General features: G+C 40.4%; 2 protein-coding genes across 3 annotated transcripts; one reads left to right on the top strand and one right to left on the bottom strand.

Moving 5' to 3' along the window:
* Positions 1-439: 439 nt before the first annotated feature.
* On the bottom strand, positions 440-11,329 carry mis18a (MIS18 kinetochore protein A). 2 transcript variants are annotated; one of them, XM_014335406.2, is made up of 5 exons: positions 10,986-11,329; positions 10,372-10,438; positions 8,684-8,806; positions 7,843-7,945; positions 440-2,006 (listed from the first exon to the last, which is right to left on the bottom strand). In XM_014335406.2, exons 1-5 carry the CDS (start codon positions 11,224-11,226, stop codon positions 1,980-1,982), a joined length of 561 nt encoding a protein of 186 aa, XP_014190892.1. In that variant the 5' UTR covers positions 11,227-11,329; the 3' UTR covers positions 440-1,979. The 2 variants fall into 2 exon arrangements, with proteins under 2 accessions (XP_014190892.1, XP_005928105.1); XM_005928043.3 differs by lacking the exon at positions 440-2,006 and adding an exon at positions 4,308-4,999 and having other exon boundaries at positions 10,986-11,326.
* A 1,439-nt stretch (positions 11,330-12,768) lies between these two features.
* Positions 12,769-17,125, top strand: haus1 (HAUS augmin-like complex, subunit 1). The gene is made up of 9 exons (XM_005928042.3): positions 12,769-12,873; positions 12,959-13,133; positions 14,233-14,368; positions 14,460-14,594; positions 14,667-14,790; positions 15,961-16,026; positions 16,134-16,205; positions 16,413-16,460; positions 16,549-17,125. The coding sequence occupies exons 1-9, from the start codon at positions 12,853-12,855 to the stop codon at positions 16,591-16,593; spliced, it is 822 nt and encodes a 273-aa protein (XP_005928104.1). The 5' UTR covers positions 12,769-12,852; the 3' UTR covers positions 16,594-17,125.
* The last annotated feature ends 580 nt before the right edge of the window (positions 17,126-17,705 follow it).

Raw genomic sequence — 17,705 nt, 5'->3', positions numbered from 1 at the left:
TCATCACTCCATAAGACCTTTTTGAAAGAATGCACACAGCTCAAATAAGTTATGAGAACATTTCAACCCCACATCTGATACCAATGAACGAAATATTGAACTTGCTACCTCTGATCTCTTCATCAAGATAAAACTAGACTCAAACTTTCATACAATGTCTTATCTTTAAAATTGAACTTAAAATTTCTACTGCCTTTATTTGTATTGGCAACTTTTATACTGGAATATGAAAATTCTAAATATCAAATATTTATAGTTTCCCTCCAAATATCATGTCACATTTGACCTCTGACCTCACTTTAACATTTCACATCTGCCTTTCTTTCAAGTTTACCTCAAAATCTTGTAAGAAAATCTTGTCAAGACAAAAAGAATTCTAGATAAATGAAAACCAATAAATAAATATGTTCAAAATTATTATTATAAGTATATTAAAATCAATTTTAAGAGGACAAATAACAAAATCTTGCACTTTCCACTTGTTTTTACTGCACTGCAAACTTAATGTTTAACAAGAAGGCAGAAAACAAAATAAATGTATTTAAACTACAATACTATTCCCTTAAAAGTAAACCCCGTCCTCTTAGAGTGCTTCTTGTTTTGGTTTTTTGTATTTTCCACACATTATCAACTGTTTCTAAGCTGACTGAGCTGAGCCAGTGATGTGACCCGATTAGACCTTTCTTTATCTACTGAAGACAAAACTCAGGGCAGGAAAACCCAAAACAAACAGCAACTGAAGATAATGCATGGCAAGAAACTCAGCATTTGGTGTCCATCATTTTCAGACTGACCAGAGTTGTTTCTCAAATTACTGTTCAGTCTGCGAAAATGGCTGTAATTCCTAAAGTGTTATTGCAACATGTCCATTATTGTGGTGAACAGAGGCAAAAAACCCAGTATCATCCAAATATTGGAGGACCAGACTGTGAGTCCCTATGTAACTTTGAGGAAAATGATGTTTAACCTCTCACATTTTCAAGGTTGAACAATTTATGCAAAGAATAGCAGAGTTTTAATAAAAGTATTTGGTGAGTTGAAGCTTCAGACTGCATTTTGTAAGAATCTGACTATAGAGCCATTAATCTATGTAGTCTCAGGAAGCATTATTGGAAAAACGGATTATTATTCAAATCAATCTGCGTATAAAAGGATCAAGTAGCAATAACAAGCTTGTGATAAACACCCCACCAACATATGAATGGAGCATAAGTGGATATTTTTATCACTTTAGAGGAATGCTAACATTGCAGCTTGTTACATATCATTACATTTATAAATATGAAGACATTGTAACACTTCTTCTTGTTGTCTGGTTACACAGCAGATACCGAAATTGAATTTAATAAAACCCTATCCTGCCAGATTTAGAACAGAAGTTGAACAATTATGACTTTGCTGTCAATATTCAAAATTGTGCATGATTAATAATTCTCTTTGGAAAAAAAAGAATTCTGATTAGTCAGATGGCTGGCATCCTTTTAATGTGTGGCCAAACTGACCACTTACTGTCCAGCAGGAATTTAGTTTTGTCAGTCTGTTGAGGCTTAGGTCCTGATGACACTAATCCCTTTTTCAGCCCCCTGCTCGTCACATATACAGATAGACACACGCACACACTCTCACCAGGGTGTCACTGGCAAAGGGACGAGGCTTTGTGTCTGAGAAAAACAGACGATTAACCTGCTACACACACCAGGGATGTTTGCACACAGACAACCTGAACATCCAGGTCCAGCCACACAGACCAGTACAGCCTCCCTCAGCAGCGCTCACACCAGCAGAGGAGGAGGAGGAGGAAGAGGAGGAGAGAGTGAGTGGCAGCCAGACTACCTGGCAGCCACGGTTGTACACAAAGACTTAGGGGGAAATAAACAAGCAGATGTTTCTAATGAAGTAGGAGGCTTTGTTTGAGCACTCAGAGGGGATTGGGGTTATTCCGTCAGACGAGTCACCGACTGGTCGGTTATATAGTTCCATCACAGACACAGAGGAAGGTCATCAACCTTGAGAGGGCAGAGACGTTTTATTAGTTAATCTGAACTGGGTGAAGTTGAACAAAGACCTAAGATCATCCTACATTTGGGAACCTCCCAGATGAAGACGTTTATTAACCGACCTTCCAACAAATCTGTGGGAAACAAAGACAAAGATGGCTCCAGACTGTCTCCATGACTTAAATGTAAAAAAAAAAAAAAAAAGATTCTGTTCAAGCATACTGTTGGTCAGTCCACCACGCTGGAAAAGTAGGGGCAATCAGCCACGGCAAAAGTCCAGTGGGATATTTAATTTATTTTTTAATAATTATCTGTTTATTACATCATCATTATTATTATTTATTAAACAATATTTTTAAAGCACTCAGTGTTAGGAGGCACAGTGAACATGCACAGTTTTGTGTAAAATGAAGGGTTAAACCAGGAAATGGTACAAAACCAGCTGTGAGCAACTGGTGGGGTGTGGTCCCTTTGTCGGAGGAAAACCAAATACCAGGATAGGAAAAGGCAGAAACGAGGATTAAATAAAGTCATCTATTGCGCAGGTTGAAAAAAATAGTACAGATATAATGTTTTCAATGTTTTCCTTAACAAAACATCTGACACACAACCATCTCATTACCACTCTCACCCTCATCCCTCAAGTATTATCAGAACCAAATTACAAGAAGCATCATTTAATGCTCTCAAAACCAATAAAACTGAAACATTTGCCTTCTCACAAGATAATCCTTTTCTATCCATCGAAAAAAAACCAAACATATTTTCAAAGTTGGCACAGGTGGCACTCCCTGAGATATTTTTTCCTCTCCAAAAACAAGATCAGAAATTCAATCAAAGAGCAGAGCACAGCCAATCAGCTCGCAGAGTCCGTGGCAATAACAGCATCAGTCTGAGCAGCCATTGGTCCTCTGTTTCACACAGAAAAGGCTTCAATTGGCTGCTGCCGTGCCGAGGCTTCATTGCCTCCATGGCAACATTGCTTCCTTATTGCTTAGGGAAGGTGAAAACAGGGGAGAGAGGGGAGGCGACTTTCACTCAGACGCTACCTCTGCATTATTCATCCTTTGTCCCCGAGTGCTTGTAGAATGAGAGGTACTGACAGACGTGTGTTTCTATGTTGGTCCTGGTTTGGGTGGTAACGATTGGTTCAGAAGTAAGAGGGGAACGGGGTGAAATCGGTGCAATAATTGCACTCAGTAGTGCAACACATCCACCAACACCAAGTCTATATATAAAAACGGCCAGATGAGTTCAGAGGCGATCCACTGAGCTGTTCCCTGAGATGCAGACTTTAAACAGAGGTAACAGCCTTTAAGCTTCATTTCATTCTATGGGGAAAAAACAAAGCAAACTGGGAAATGTATTCCAAAACGAGCCTGCTACCCACCCTGTGTAACAGGGTGCAACAGCGCACATCTGGACTGGTCGGCTGGCTTGCATCATCCATCCGCAGGATGCGAACAGGCAACTCATCCTTAAGCGAGAGCTGGATAAAGACAACACTTCTGCTGCGACCACCGCTACCAGAAACAACAAAAACCATGCGGTTTGTTTGTTGTTGTTTTGACTTCGCCCCCACTACCAACAACAACAGTAGAGGGTGGGGAGAATTAGAGGGAGGGGGAGGGAGAAAGAACCAAGGGTGGAGTTACGAGAGAGAGAGAGAGAAAAACATCACACAGAGATTAAGGTTGGGGGGCTGGAGGGGTGAGCTCATTCACGACTCTTCCCTTGTGTGTGGTGTGTGGTTGAACACGAGTTGGGGGGGGGGGAGCTAACGTCTGTTGACAGGCATGCTGGCCAGCGAGCTGGCTGGCTGTTCCTCTGGCGGTGAACACGATGACGAGATGGCAACAGGCAGTCAGCGTAGCACGTGCTCTCAGTTGCCATCGCAACCTGCCCTTGGATACAGCGTGCTGGTTGGCCGTTTCTCACTGTTGTTGTTGTGTGAGGCTGATGAAACCTCGTGGGTGAGGGAGGGCAAACGGTACGGCGTGGAGCTGCTTTTTGGTAGAAAGTGTTGCTAGGCACATTAGAGGTCAGCAACAAACAAACACTTTTTAATGCTCTAACATTTAATCAACCCACTGACCCCGACTTAAGCAACCTTCCCAGTTTTGAAGGTCTTAAACTGGTTGTTTAACTCTTAAATCCAAGAAATACGTCTAATTAAAGACAAAGCAGGATAAGCCACTGATCCCCAAACAATTTAAGTGCAAAAGAAACATTTAAAAAGATTATCCTGACAGTTTAAAGTTGTCTCGCTTGGTTTAAACTGCAATGTGAAACTGACAATGCCGGAACATGTTTGAAACTTCAATGCTTTTATTACGCAGATGAGAAAAACATGTAACTTTGAGAACAAAACGAACAATCCAACAATGAGTAAACGCACAGAGAAACAGATGGTAATTTCCACCCATTCTGGAAAATTCAGTCATCATTGGAACAGAATAATGCAAATACTCTTCAGTTCCTGCGACGACTGGACGATTAAAAGCATGTATCCGAGCCTGATTTCAAGGCTCCACACTTGAGGGAGAGAACAAAGAAAAAGTGTGTGTGGCCTTGAGTCGAGTGGCCAGATCAATACAGCATTGTGCTGAGCGAGCAGCCTGTTTGATGAGATCCCGAACAAATAAACATTCTGCTCGTAGCGCGCATTCATTCTGCACTACGACCTACAGGGAAGACGGTGCCATGAGCCGCGAGAGCTGGCAACGTGATTGATTACAAGTGCAGGGAGGCTTTGTTTCACCACTGGTAATCAGGACAAAGCAGAGTGGAAGCTTTGTGTGTGTGTGTGTGTGTTTTTAGGTGTTGCGATCAGGACGACTCATCTAACTCGAGGAATATGTCACAGATAAAAGCGTTAATGTAAAGGTACAGCTGAGGGGTGTGGATATTAAACATCGCTGTCAGGCGTCATCGCATCCCTCCTGAAGGCCAATCTCGATCTCCTCTAGCCTGTGTGCCATGGACATGACCAGCATTTTCATCTAGAAAAGATTTGGGGGGGGGGGGGGGTTCATGGGAAAGAGAGAAAAGGATGGTTTAGAAATTGTGTTGCGTTTTGGGCAGGTAGAGGATAGAGAGAGGAGGGAGGGATTCAGAGCGGGGAAGAAACAAAGGGGGAAACGGGACAGGTGGGAAATGAAGGGAGCAGCGGGAAGCAGCAGTGAGGAAGAAAGTGGGGAGGAGGAGTAAAGATAATTGGTACAGGAAGACAGTGAAGAAGAATGAGGTAACCCAGAGAGGAAGTGGTCAGGGGCAGACGGGTGCGAGGGGCAGTGAGAGAGTGGGAGGGGTGGGGGAGATAGGTCACTGAGGGTAGAAGATTAAAAACCCAAACAAGTGTCTGCAAGTCACAGACAGACAGACGGAGGGACAGGGAGGCAGACAGACAGAATACATTAAGCGTGGCATCAGGAGCCACGAGCATCATCAGATAGCTGAGAACAAAGACCAAGAGCAAAAGGGTTCGGAGAGAGAGCACGAATGCCACCTGTGTTTACCAAAACTGCTGCACGATTTTTGTTTGTCGTTTTACATTTTGCAAAGAGAATAAAAACTATCCTCCTATCACACCTTCCTTTCATTTAACAAAATGGGCGCACGCAACAATTTTTTGTTTTGTTTTTTTTAATCTCATAGTCAGTGTACGAGAACTGGTAAAACAGAAACAGACGCCAAATTATTCACTCCGTGCTGCAAACACAGGGACGTGTTTTTCTGTTTTTCTAACTGAGTGGAAGACAATGATGTCAAACTCGTTAAGCATGGAGCTTTTGCACACCTGAGTTCCCTGCCAGCCGTTTTTTCCTGCGCTTTCTGTTTCTTTGTCTGTTTGTGGTTTTTGTTTGTTGGAAAGCTATGGGATGCTTGACGCAGAAAACTATTTAGGACTCGATAAAGGCTAGGCTCTATGAGCAGAATCGATAACGGCACATGTATCTAGAAAATCTGAGTTACCGTTCTGTCATTTATTTCCCCAAATAATCAGGCAATCCTGATATAAAATGCCAGAAAACAGTAAAACTTGACCTGTACTTTAACTTGGTTAGCAATAAATGTCATAAACATAAACCAAAATTCAGTTAACAGACTAAAATGACACTTTTAAAACTCAAAAACATTAACAACTGATGAAAGTTCAGACCTGTTACTATCAAAACATTTTACTGAGCAATAAAACGTTTAACTTTATACCTACATGAGCCTTGGATTTAAAAAACACCCAGCTAGATCTCTTAAAAATTGAAGCCTTAAAGTTGAAACTGGGTTTTTGAAGTGTATCATCTTGATGTAGGGTTTTGTCTGCAAACAAGTAATAATAGAAAGCGGCGATGTTAATATCTGAGCTGATCAAAAAACCTTTATAATCTTGTTACAATGCACCAATAGCTAACAAGACAACCTGCCTATAACCAGAAATTAATACAACTGTTGTGTAGTTATAGTCTGATTAATCTGTAATCTATATAGACAAGCACTAAACACTCAAAGCAAGATGGATTTAAGAAGTAAATCCAACCCAAATATTAACCAAAGCCAGTATGAGGTAAATATCTTCACTTCATTATGCACTTTCCTGGGGTATCCCTTTGTCTGCGTCACACACAGTGTAGTAATATTCTCACAGCAGTGACACTGGTTTAATTTAATCGGATGAACTGGGGGGGTTTTCACGTATATCTTTTGGTGGATCACAAAAATGGAAAAGGAAGAGGGAAGGCAATTATACACAAATACTCAGGTCACGGGCAAAAAAATTTAACAAAGCATTTAACGAACTTTAGACACACCTACAAGTCTTTCTGGATATTTAAAAAGACATACGCTGCTTGTGCTTTGTTTTTCTTGTCCCATAATCAGCACAACCTGTTCCTAATATACTGCTGCACAGATAACATCTCAAAATGCAATGGTTCACATGGTCTGTGATGAAAACTCACAGGTTGGTGCAAAGTGAAAGCAGAGCACCGCGCACACACACCAAGCTACCGTGACAAAAACACTCCATGACCAAAACATGTTTTTCTCCAGCGAAGATTCCTCAGCATGGTCTGTATCACATCTATTGTCCCCGGTGCAAGAGAGTGTGGAAGGGCTGGCAGGCGCTCCTGCGCGCTATCGCCGCCTACTGGCCAATTAGTGGTTTTGTGGGATATTTTAAACAAAGGGTGATTTAGACTTCAACTTTGGGAGTCATTCCACGATTCCCGTGAAAAATCTGACTAGAATTCCTGAGCAGTGATAATGAGAATCATAAGATGACACTAAATTAGGGTAAGGAAATTAAAATTGAGATATTGGATAACTGCAAACAGGAGATTTGGATGTCAACACTGAACCCTAAACATATTAACATCACTGCTATTATTCCAGAGAAAATGGTATAGTGCTTGCAGAAGACGAGACGGATAGATGAGGTAATGTCTGATATTAGTGTCTGCCTGCCCGTTACAGCACAAAGGGTTTCCCAGAAGTAAGCTGATGTCACCGTTAGTACAACCTATGCATTGGGCATCAACGAAAGCGCTGCAGGTTGCTAATGAGAAAGTACTATGACAGAGACAGGTCAATAAAGAAAAACTATTTCTGCTAAAACCTTGCATAGAGTTTAGACCTGCTGACCAGATTTTGATTTTTTAACATTAATACTTTTTGCAAAGCAACAATACAATTTTAAGGACTAATGTCAACCTGCGTTTGGAGATATAATCAGTTTACAGTGAACTTTAGAGCAGAAAATCTGCTCATTACGTGAAACATTTTGTTTTTCCCAAAGCAAGACATCATCAGGGAAAGCAGACAAAGAGAAGCAGCAGTAGTAATTTACCTCTGTCAGCTGTTGTTCAACAATGCCTCTGTACTCCAGTGTTACTGGCTGCTCTTTGGGGCCCTCTGCTGCCAACATCTGGCCTCCAGAGCCGAGCACGTAGCTGAAAAAGATTTCCACTGTCAATAAAGTTGTAAAAGGAGGATTCACACCATGAACACGTTATAATTAATGGTATTAAATACAAAATCATGACCAGAGACAGTACAGCTTATTGCAAAATAACTAAAATATTAATAAAAATTTGTTCTAAAATAACAATATACAACATGTCTCATCTCTTCTGTTTGATATGTAAAATGTCAAAGCTTTGTGTCTCAGTTATTAATCTACTTTAACAAATCACCAAAATATTTTATTCTTTAAATCTTTGTGAAAAGTTGCACGGGAGATTTTACTTCTTCCTTTTCTATTTCATCGTGAGTATATACTAAAGATCCATGTTTTAAGTGGGGGTACACTGCTGGGTACACTGGGTTAGACGACCTTTTTGCCTTCAAGGTTCAAAAAGAGCCACAAGATTTGCTGTAGATTCAAAAAGGTGCTGAAAACACTCCTCAGAGATTTTGGTCCATATTTACATGATGGCATCACACAGTTGCTGCAGAATTGTTGGCACATCAATAATGTTAATTTTCCGTTCCTCCACATCCCAAATTTTCTCTGTTATAGCTTCTCTATAATGCACTGAGCTCATTGTCAGGTTCAACAAACCAACTTGATTGAGATGATTTGAGCTTTGCAATGTGATGCATTATCCGCATGGAGTCATCAGAAAAGTAGTAAATTCATGAACCATGTTTTGTTGTTGTTTAAACTAAAGTCTGTCCCAAAAACGCACCTGTCGATGTCAGCGACACTGAAACAGAAGGTAAACCTCTTGTGGTCCAGGTTCTTAGGGGTGGATGTGTACACCATGCCAAGCACAGAATGGCAACCCCGACAGATGAGATCCACAACCAAACTGTAGAGAAATTAAAGGAGGAAAAAACACAACATTCAAACAGAGAAACAGATTTACTCCAACAAGGACACACATGCATATATATAAAAAATGCCAAAAGAATGGCTTACCCTGCCCCTGCCCCGATGGACGTTGTGGAATCAGGCATGCACATGTGGTATTACTGCTCTACCTGTACTAAAACTGCAACGCTTCAGAGGTAGATCTATCTCAGAGTCCACTGCAGTTATCTGACAACTATCAACACTTTTCATAGCTGAAAAGGCTGTTCACAGAGTACTGAATATTAATGGAAAGTTTGCATGAAGAGGAAAAGTGTGGTAGGAAAAAGTGAACTAGCAGGAGGGATCATTGCAGACTTGATTGTCAAGAAAGGTTGATTCAAGAACTTGGGAGATCTTCACAGTGCTCTGAGGTTGCTGTCACCACACACAGACATCCTCGGCGAAGGACCGGCAACTGTTGTACTCCACATATCAAGCCTTTCCTTGGCTAGAGACAACTGAAGCATCTACAGCACATTCTTCCATCTGCTGATCACCTGATGTTATTGCTGTGCTCGATGGGTCAGCTAACTCCCCTGACTTGAATCAGAGAGAGAATCGGTGGGGATTTGTCAACAGGAAGATGACAAACACCCCATAACACAGACCAGCTGAAAGCCACCATCAAAGCAACCTTTGCTTCAAGAACACCTCAGCAGTGCAAGAAGATGATCACCTGCTACCTATGCATCAAGCTTTTCAAGGGCCACAGAACTGAGTGAGGAGTGTGAGAGGTCCACCCAGGTGATGTGACTGAAACAAAAACACTATCTGTTCAACCTGATTCCACAATCCTCTCAGGAAGTTTTTATGAGTAATTTCACACTTCTAAAGTCATCTCCCACATGGTTGGATGTGTAGAATTTGACACTAGCATCAATCAAAAAAGGGAAATCCAAGTCTTTACTGAAATTAGAGACCATCTTGAGTTTTCAAGGTTCAAGGTTCAAGGTTCTTTATTTGTCACATGTATAGTTATACAAGTATAACACACAGTGAAATGTAACCTGACACGCTCCTCGACATGTGCAAAAATTGGGGGGGGGGGTAGAGGAAGAACAATATATATATATATATATAGTATATACATTGGGTGAATGTGCAGTGGTAGCAGCAAGCAGGTGAATTCTGTACATTAATATGAATAGACATCTGACTATTTTACAGGATAGACAATATAAACATATTTAAAATTAAAGGAATTTGAAATGTACATTGTTCCTTGGTTAAGTGTCTGGAAGAGAGTCCTGTCTCAGTCAATTATAGATGATGTGAGAGGGCGGGTGTGTGTGTTTAGGGCACGGATGGCTTGGGGATAGAAGCTCCTCTTGAGTCTCTCTGTCCTTGCCCTAATGGATTTGATTAAATAAGAAATCATAAAAGACTCCTATGTGCAAGTTCTGGTGCTTTCATCCAGTTGTGAACATTGTAAATTTTGTGCTACACTAGTATTAACTAGTAGTAAAACTAGGTGGTAGTAAAGGACTGGAATACATATTTTACTGCTGGGCATCATCTTACCAGAGAGACTTTTTACTTGCTTCATACAGTCGGTTCTCCTTTCCAATCATGACATTGTCAGTGACCCCTAAGGATAAAAAATACGTCAGCTGAACGCAGCTCAAAAATCTGTAAATTCACATCCTGTAAATAAGCACACCAGGCCATCAGTCTTTTCATTCATTTTAACATGTATCTCCTTTTAAAGTAATAAATATGAAAGGTAAAATGCATGTCAGAAGGGCACTTTCATTAGCTGAGGCACAAAGTTACAGATATATTAACACCGACTTTAAGTAGAGGGTGTTTTTACTCAAATACTTATTTAATCTATTAACTTTTTCATTTTTTACATTTAAAGTTCACATAAGAAACTAATATTTACATTTCTGTTAAATTCTTTATGATTGTTTTGCCCTTTTGAAAATTTCAGAAGCAGTTTAAATAGTTAACTTTGTAAAATGGGTACAATGCACAAACAATCAAGCATTGATAACATATAGTTAATATTGCTGGTGCTGGGGTGGGTGGTAGGCGTTGAGCCTACAAGGGGGCCCCAAATCAAAATCTGGACCCATAACAACTTGGGCCGGCTCTGGGCTAAAAGGGCAAACAATCTCCCAAGCCAAACTTACGCTTCAGTCTGATTTGGTTTAGATCATCTTCACTTCCATCCCAGGACAATGAATCGCCGACAGGCAGCTTGCATTTCGCGCAGATGAAGACCACAGGTCCGTCATCGCCGTTGTCCTCCTCGTTCTCGGTGGGGCGGAAAAGCTTTTCCCCGACCGTGGTGGAGTCTATGCTGGACGCGTCAAACGTGGAGTTATTTACACTTTTACTATAAGATTTTTCCAACTGTTTCCTCGTCGCCATTTCTACTCGCTTTTTCAAACAAGCTATTTTGAACTTCGGCGGGTTGTTGACGGTGAAGTAACCATCCGAGAGGTATCCGACGATACGAAACGTTAACCTGCACGCACTTCCGCTTTCGTCCTTCCACTCGGATACATTTTTTTAAATAATAATTTTAAATATGAATATTTGTTAGCTTGTTGTTGTTTGTTGGCCGTTAACGTATTTATTTATTAGCTTGTGGCACTCAGCCCGGTGAGAACAAAGCGTATATCAGTGGCGATTCTGTTGGGTCTCTGGGCAAATAAATAAATGAAAAATAAAAACAAATCACAAGGGCCACCTCTAACCAACATTCATCATTCACTGTGTTATAATTAATCTGACACCAACAATAAAAACAGCAGGTCAGGTAAAACGTTACTAAAAGTAGTGAAACTCCAAAGAGTAATTAAATTCTGTTTTATTTATACAGCACCAAATCACAAAACCTGTTGTCTCAACGCACACAGAGATGAGTAGAGATGGTGAAGGTGAATGAGAATAAATACCTAGGATCAGTCATCCAAAGCAACAAACAATACACATGAGATGTGAAGAACACAGTGCAAGCATGGTGGATATGAATGTAAAGACAGAAGGATAGCAGCGAGCGTGAAAGAGAAGCTTTGGAAGATTCTAGTGAGATGTGCCATGATATTTGGTTTGGAGGCAGTGGCACTCCCAAAAAGACCAGAGGTGGCTAAACTGAAGATACTAAAGTCTTCATAGGAATAGTTCAGGTTGAACATTTTGGAGACAAAGTTAGAGAAGCACAGCTGAGATGATTTGGACATAGGAGGAATGGTGGACACAGTGGGGAAAGGATGATGAATATGAAACTACCAGGGAGAAGGGAAAGAGGAAGACCAAAGAGAATATTCAGCGATGTAGTGAAGGAAGACATGCAGAAGGTTGTTGTGACAGAAGAGGATGCTAGGGATAGGATGAGATGGAAGCATATGGTCTGTTGTAATGACCCCTAAAGTAAGGAGTTGAAAGAAGAAGAAAATGTCAGAGTGTGAGACTGAATCCAGACTGATTCAGAACAATAATACAACAAAAGAGCCAATATCACTTGTGAAAAATGTGACCAAATGACATTCCCTCCACATTTTTATTTAGGTAGGTTCATGTTGTTTTGTTAATTTGTTGAAATTGTAATTTTTAGTTTTATTTCAAGAGTTGTAGCTTTGAGTTTAGCTTTGGTTAGCTCTAACAATCCAAGTCTACAAGTCTCTTTAGTTCCGTCGAACTGAACGGAAATGGAGGCGATCTATTTTAAGTTTTTCTTCATCTTTGTTTGCCCACAGGAAACGTGAACCGGAAACAGTGTTTTGGAAAAAGTTTTTTTTTAATATATATTTTTATTTAACTTACCAACTGTGATTGATTACGCCTGTTTATCTTTTATTTGATTTTGTATTATGAAATATCTTAGAAAATATAGAAAAAACATATGTCTCTCGTTTGTTACTTGACGTGGTTTTGCCCTGTGTTCTCATTGGCCGGTAACCAGGAAGTTTTTGGGATGATTTCGGGGGCGCGAAAACATTTGCAGCTTTCGAGAAGACGTTTGTTTTGGTTTGTGACGACCTTTCAGTAGTCATGTGTGAGAAGATTAAGAAGGTATTTTTCTGTTTCGGGAGCATATCCCGCTGACTGCTTTTGCTGCCCCGCGTTTATATGTTCCTGCTTGTTGTGGCATCCTCAGGTGAACAGCTGGCTCGGCCCCGTGTTTGGTGAGCAGGTTGTGCCACAGTTTGAAGTCAACACACGGACAGTGGACATCCTGTACCAGCTCGCCCAGTCCAGCGAAGCCCGCTGTAGTGACACAGCCCTCCTTATAGAGGACCTCAAACAGAAAGCTGCAGAGTACCAGGCTGAGGGTGAGTAATTTACAGGCAGTTATACAAAGTTCATTTAATCTAGGGAGGGGGGGGGGGGATAAATATGCTGTGGGTTTAAGACCGCATCCAAGTGCACTTGCACTCATTTTAAAGGCATTTAGCAGGTCACAGTGTAATAGAAGGACAGTTAAAGTTCAGGGATATCAGTCTGTCAAAGCAGGAGGCAGAAACTGCTGATAGGGTAGATGCAGGTCATTCACAGGCAGCAGAGAGAGTGGGACTTCTCCAGGATGGTACATCACTACGGTTTGCTGTATCTTCCATCGTGGTCTCAAAACAGTGGTGACACAAGGAGAGCTGGACAGGGTTGAAGGGCATCGACCGAGCAGTGAGATCAGTATCGGCCCCTTTGTGTGAGGAGGGACAAAAGGAGTGCTGTCAGAGCCCTGCAAAATTACCTCCAGTGGGCTAATCATGTGCATGTTTTGTTACCAAACCTAAACACAGAAACTATGACGGTGGCATTAAGGTCCTTTAGTGGGACCTGTGTTCACAACCGAACACCATGCAGATTAACTGGCATTCGCCTGAGAACACCAGAACTGGCAGGTCCTCCCACCAGCGTCCCGTTTTCCTCACAGATGATGTTGCAGGCAATGAAACGTTCACCATGGTTACTCCAAACTCTTTCAGGACTGACTTTTGCACATGGCTATTATGTGATGGATGAGAAATTAAAAATTCAAAGTGCCTACAACCTTTACACTGTAACGTGTGGTGTATTATAAAGTGTGTTTACATTATACTTGGTATACAGAAACACATTTGTCTAGACTTAAACTAGTGAACAGATACTGATAGTGAAGTAAGAAACAGTATACAATGATTTCTACATTAAAACCATTTAACTGTTCATCTTAGTTTTCTCCTTGTATGTTTGCCTGATGCCTCATCTGTTTTACTTTTGCACTGTGGTACTCTTCCTCTGATGCATATCGGCCAAAAGTATATAAAAAAAAATCCAAGTTGTTACAAATAATATTAATAAGCCTTTATTTATAATGATTTACTTTTCTCTGTGCTGTTTATGTGAGACATTAACTTCCACCTTAAAGTTTTCAGTGTCTTCTCCACTCAGGTGCTCATCTCCAGGATGTTCTTCTACAAAGCGTTGGCCTGTCCTCTGCCAGTTTGTCAAAGCCAGTTGCTGAGTGCTTATCTGCTTTAGTAGACAATGCTATGGTGCTTGGAGTGAGAGACACTTCACTGGGCAGGTCTGTTTTGTTTTTTTTCTTCAATGAAGTTGGCCAGGTTAAAAAAACAGGGTGAGATAAACTGGCTCGTGTCTCGTCATTTTGTGTGCAGCTTTATGCCAGCCGTAAACAACCTCACTAGTGAACTTCTGGAAGCGGAGAAGTCAAATAGAAGACTTGAGAGAGAGCTCCGGGCCCTCAGAAAGAGACTCGGGTCAACTCTGGTGCTCCGGGGAAGTTTACAAGAGTAGGTAACTCACCTGTTCTTATATGGATGATATGTAGCATATTTTGTAATACTGGCAATCTTAATTTTCAGGGATATCAACAAAACTGTCAAAGCTCAGGCAGTGGAGAGCGCTAAAGCTGAGGAGAAGCTGCTCAAAATGGATTTTGTGACAGCAAAGGCGAACGAGCTCAGTAACAGACGGGAGCGGTGTGAGGTATGTTGTTTGTGTTTCATTAGGTATACCTTGTTAGTGCAGGGTTGGACCCCTTTTTTCTCATGAGACCAGGCTTTTTTTTTTCATATCATTTTTCATATCTTTTTTTTAGAAATCCAATTTTTTCTTAGCCCAGGCAAATTGTTGCCTCAGTTTCCTGATCTTAGCTGACAGGAGTGGCACCCAGTGTAGTCTTCTTCTGCTGTAGCTCATCTGCTGCAAGCTTAGTTGTATTATATTCAGAGAGGTTCTTCTGAATACCTTGGTTGTAATGGGTGGTTATTTGAGTTACTTCCTGTCAGCTCAATGCAGTCTGGTCCTTCCCGTCTGGCATCAATGAGGCGTTTTCAGCCAGAAGCTAGAATAATACAGTACTCCTGTCTGCACCTCCAACCATCAACCAGGTTCAAAGTCACTTTAATCCCATTTCTTGCTCATTCTGATGCTGTGTTTGAACTTCAACAGATGGTCTTGATGCTCTGAGTTGTGATTGGCTACTTGTACTTGCATTACCAGTACTCCAGTAGGCAGACTGAATAATGTGTATATTGCAGTGATATCTGAGGCAGTTTGAAAAAGAAAGAAGAGCTAATGATAATAATGCCTGTAACATTTTTGCAGAACTCATCAAGATATTTAAAAGTGTTCTGTGTTTCTTTGTGTTGACTCAATTAATTGGAGGTTTGCTTTGGATGAGAAACTATAACAAAATGTACAAATAAGATTTTGCCCTGCAGCTTTAGAGGTACAGTTACCCTCCAGTTACAGTAAAAATATCCATCATCAGAAGCCAAAAAGATCAATTTTATGTATATAAAACTCTAAGAATGGTCATAGTAAAGGAGAAAAGATGCAGAAGAAAAAGTATTTTTTAAAAACGTTTGGGATGGTATGAAGTGTTGACGACACTACCACAAAAAAGAGATAGTTTTCAAAAAATATAAGAAAAGGTGTAGAAAAATGCACTGTTTTCCTCATTGGGATGACCAGTTTTCCAGTTTTTTTTGTTATGCATCAGTGTTTGATCTCCCAGATATAATGTGTGCATCACGTTACAGTTTAGAGAACAGAGATGTTTCTGCAGAACAGGTCCAAGAGTTCCTGTTAATGTCAGGAGGGAGCAGATATTCTAAAGATCACTGATTTTATTCTGCTCTTTCTGTCCTGCAGGCCCAGCTTGTATCCAGGAACATGGACAAGTCTATCACCCACCAGGCTCTTGTGCAGCTGTCAGAGGTATTTCAGCTTTTCCACATGCGCCCCCATTCATTGCCATGGAAATGAAAATGTAATACCGTCTGCTTAGAGGGTCTGAAAGTGTCATCTTATTTTTCTCTCTACAGGAAGTCACCGAGCTGAAAAAAGAAATAATCCCCTTAAAGAAGAAACTGGAGCCCTACATGGACCTGAGCCCGGTATGTTTGTTTTCACTCTGTTACTGACTTTTAAATACTCCACGACCAAACCCCTTAATCTGTTTTTATCCTTTTGGATAATGTTTTTTGCACACAAATGACTTTATTAAAACCAACCTGAAGGAAAGGGTTGAACCGTGTTCAGACGTGTGGAAACAAACTTCCTGAATTTGGGTTTCTGAATTTTGTTTTTCCTCCTCTAAACAGAGCCCGTCTCTGGCTCAAGTGAAGATAGAAGAGGCAAAAAGAGAGCTGGTAAGCATCCTAAAAACTCGCTCAATAATGGATGAGATGTGATGGCTGATTTATTGAATTTGATCCTATTTCTTTTTTTTGTTTTCAGGCTGCACTTGATTCCCAGCTTGAGATGAATGTGGATTTTAAATGAAGATTTGTCTAATGTTACTGTATTATTTACTGTGTTTGTTAAATAATAAAAGTCACTTAAATTTCTTTGCTTTGACACCCACCTTCTGGCTTCTTTTTATGCAACCCAACAGATCTGTGCAGAGACAAAAGTCTCCTTGTGCTCTAAAAGTAAGCGCTGCTTAGAGGCACTTTTTTCAAAACTTCCAGCTTTAAAGTCTTGTCAATATTATTCTTTATATTTTTCTTTATTTCACAGTTACCTATTAGAGTATTTATTAGAGAACAAAAACATCTGGCTTCATCCGTTTTCTGTTCCTCCACCTCTTCCTGTTTGTTACAGACATCGTTAACACTAATCAAGAGCGTTGTCTTTATTTTCTGTTCACTGCAGTCTAATTGAGGGGTTGTTTCCCCTCCGAAGAAGTACTAACAACATGTCGTGAGAGTCTGATCTTTCTGCCCAAATACAGAGACAATAGATGGCATTAAATGAATAGTTTTGTTGTGATGGCAACATATTTAAAAAAAACAGGATTTGGTAACCACGTAAAAGATTTTTGTCTCCCAAACACTTATAGCAGGAATGTCAAACTCCTCTTGCATCATGGGCTACATACAGCCCACCTTGATCTTTAGTGGGCTGGACCAGAGAAGCTTCTCAAATCTGCCAACACAACTAAATTGTAAGAAGTAAATGTGTGAAAATAACAGGAAAGGTTGTGGTATTTCACTGCCCAAAAAAGTGAAACTTTACATTATTTCATTATTTTTCTATTGCTTATTTACTTTGGTGTAGTATAAATGGCCATGGTGGAGGTCTTTATCTGTAGAAGAAGCTGTAAAACTTGTAAATATACAGTTAAAAATCCAAAGATTTCCTTGAAATTTTCCAAAGCTGCCCAGTGGGGTCAGATTTGAGCTTTTTTTCAGCCGATTCTGGGCCCCAGGTCTATGTTTGACACCCCTGATTTATAGTCTGTGTTATTACTGATAGGTCTCCTGTGGTGAATGTTGACATAGTTGTCTTGAACAAAAGAAATTATAATAAAAAGCATTATTTCTATACTTTTAAAAAAGACTGCATCATCAACACATTTCAGAAGACTTTCCACTAACTCATTACATGAATTT

Source organism: Haplochromis burtoni, unplaced genomic scaffold (assembly GCF_018398535.1).
Source record: "Haplochromis burtoni strain Fernald_Lab_line unplaced genomic scaffold, NCSU_Asbu1 Contig_109, whole genome shotgun sequence".
Lineage (NCBI taxonomy): Eukaryota > Metazoa > Chordata > Actinopteri > Cichliformes > Cichlidae > Haplochromis > Haplochromis burtoni.
This window is presented reverse-complemented; position numbering and strand designations above follow the sequence as displayed.

Bases quoted from the DNA above. Each gene is read 5' to 3' on its own strand.
- haus1 (XM_005928042.3), top strand. From the start codon at position 12,853: ATGTGTGAGAAGATTAAGAAG. The intron at 13,134-14,232 runs GTGAGTAATTTA...TTCTCCACTCAG, and splicing joins TGCAGAGTACCAGGCTGAGG to GTGCTCATCTCCAGGATGTT. The intron at 14,791-15,960 runs GTATGTTGTTTG...TCTGTCCTGCAG, and splicing joins ACAGACGGGAGCGGTGTGAG to GCCCAGCTTGTATCCAGGAA.
- mis18a (XM_005928043.3), bottom strand. From the start codon at position 11,226: ATGGCGACGAGGAAACAGTTGGAAAAATCTTATAGTAAAAGTGTAAAT. The intron at 10,439-10,985 runs GTAAGTTTGGCT...TTTTATCCTTAG, and splicing joins AAACCAAATCAGACTGAAGC to GGGTCACTGACAATGTCATG. The intron at 8,807-10,371 runs GTAAGATGATGC...ATTTCTCTACAG, and splicing joins GCAAGTAAAAAGTCTCTCTG to TTTGGTTGTGGATCTCATCT.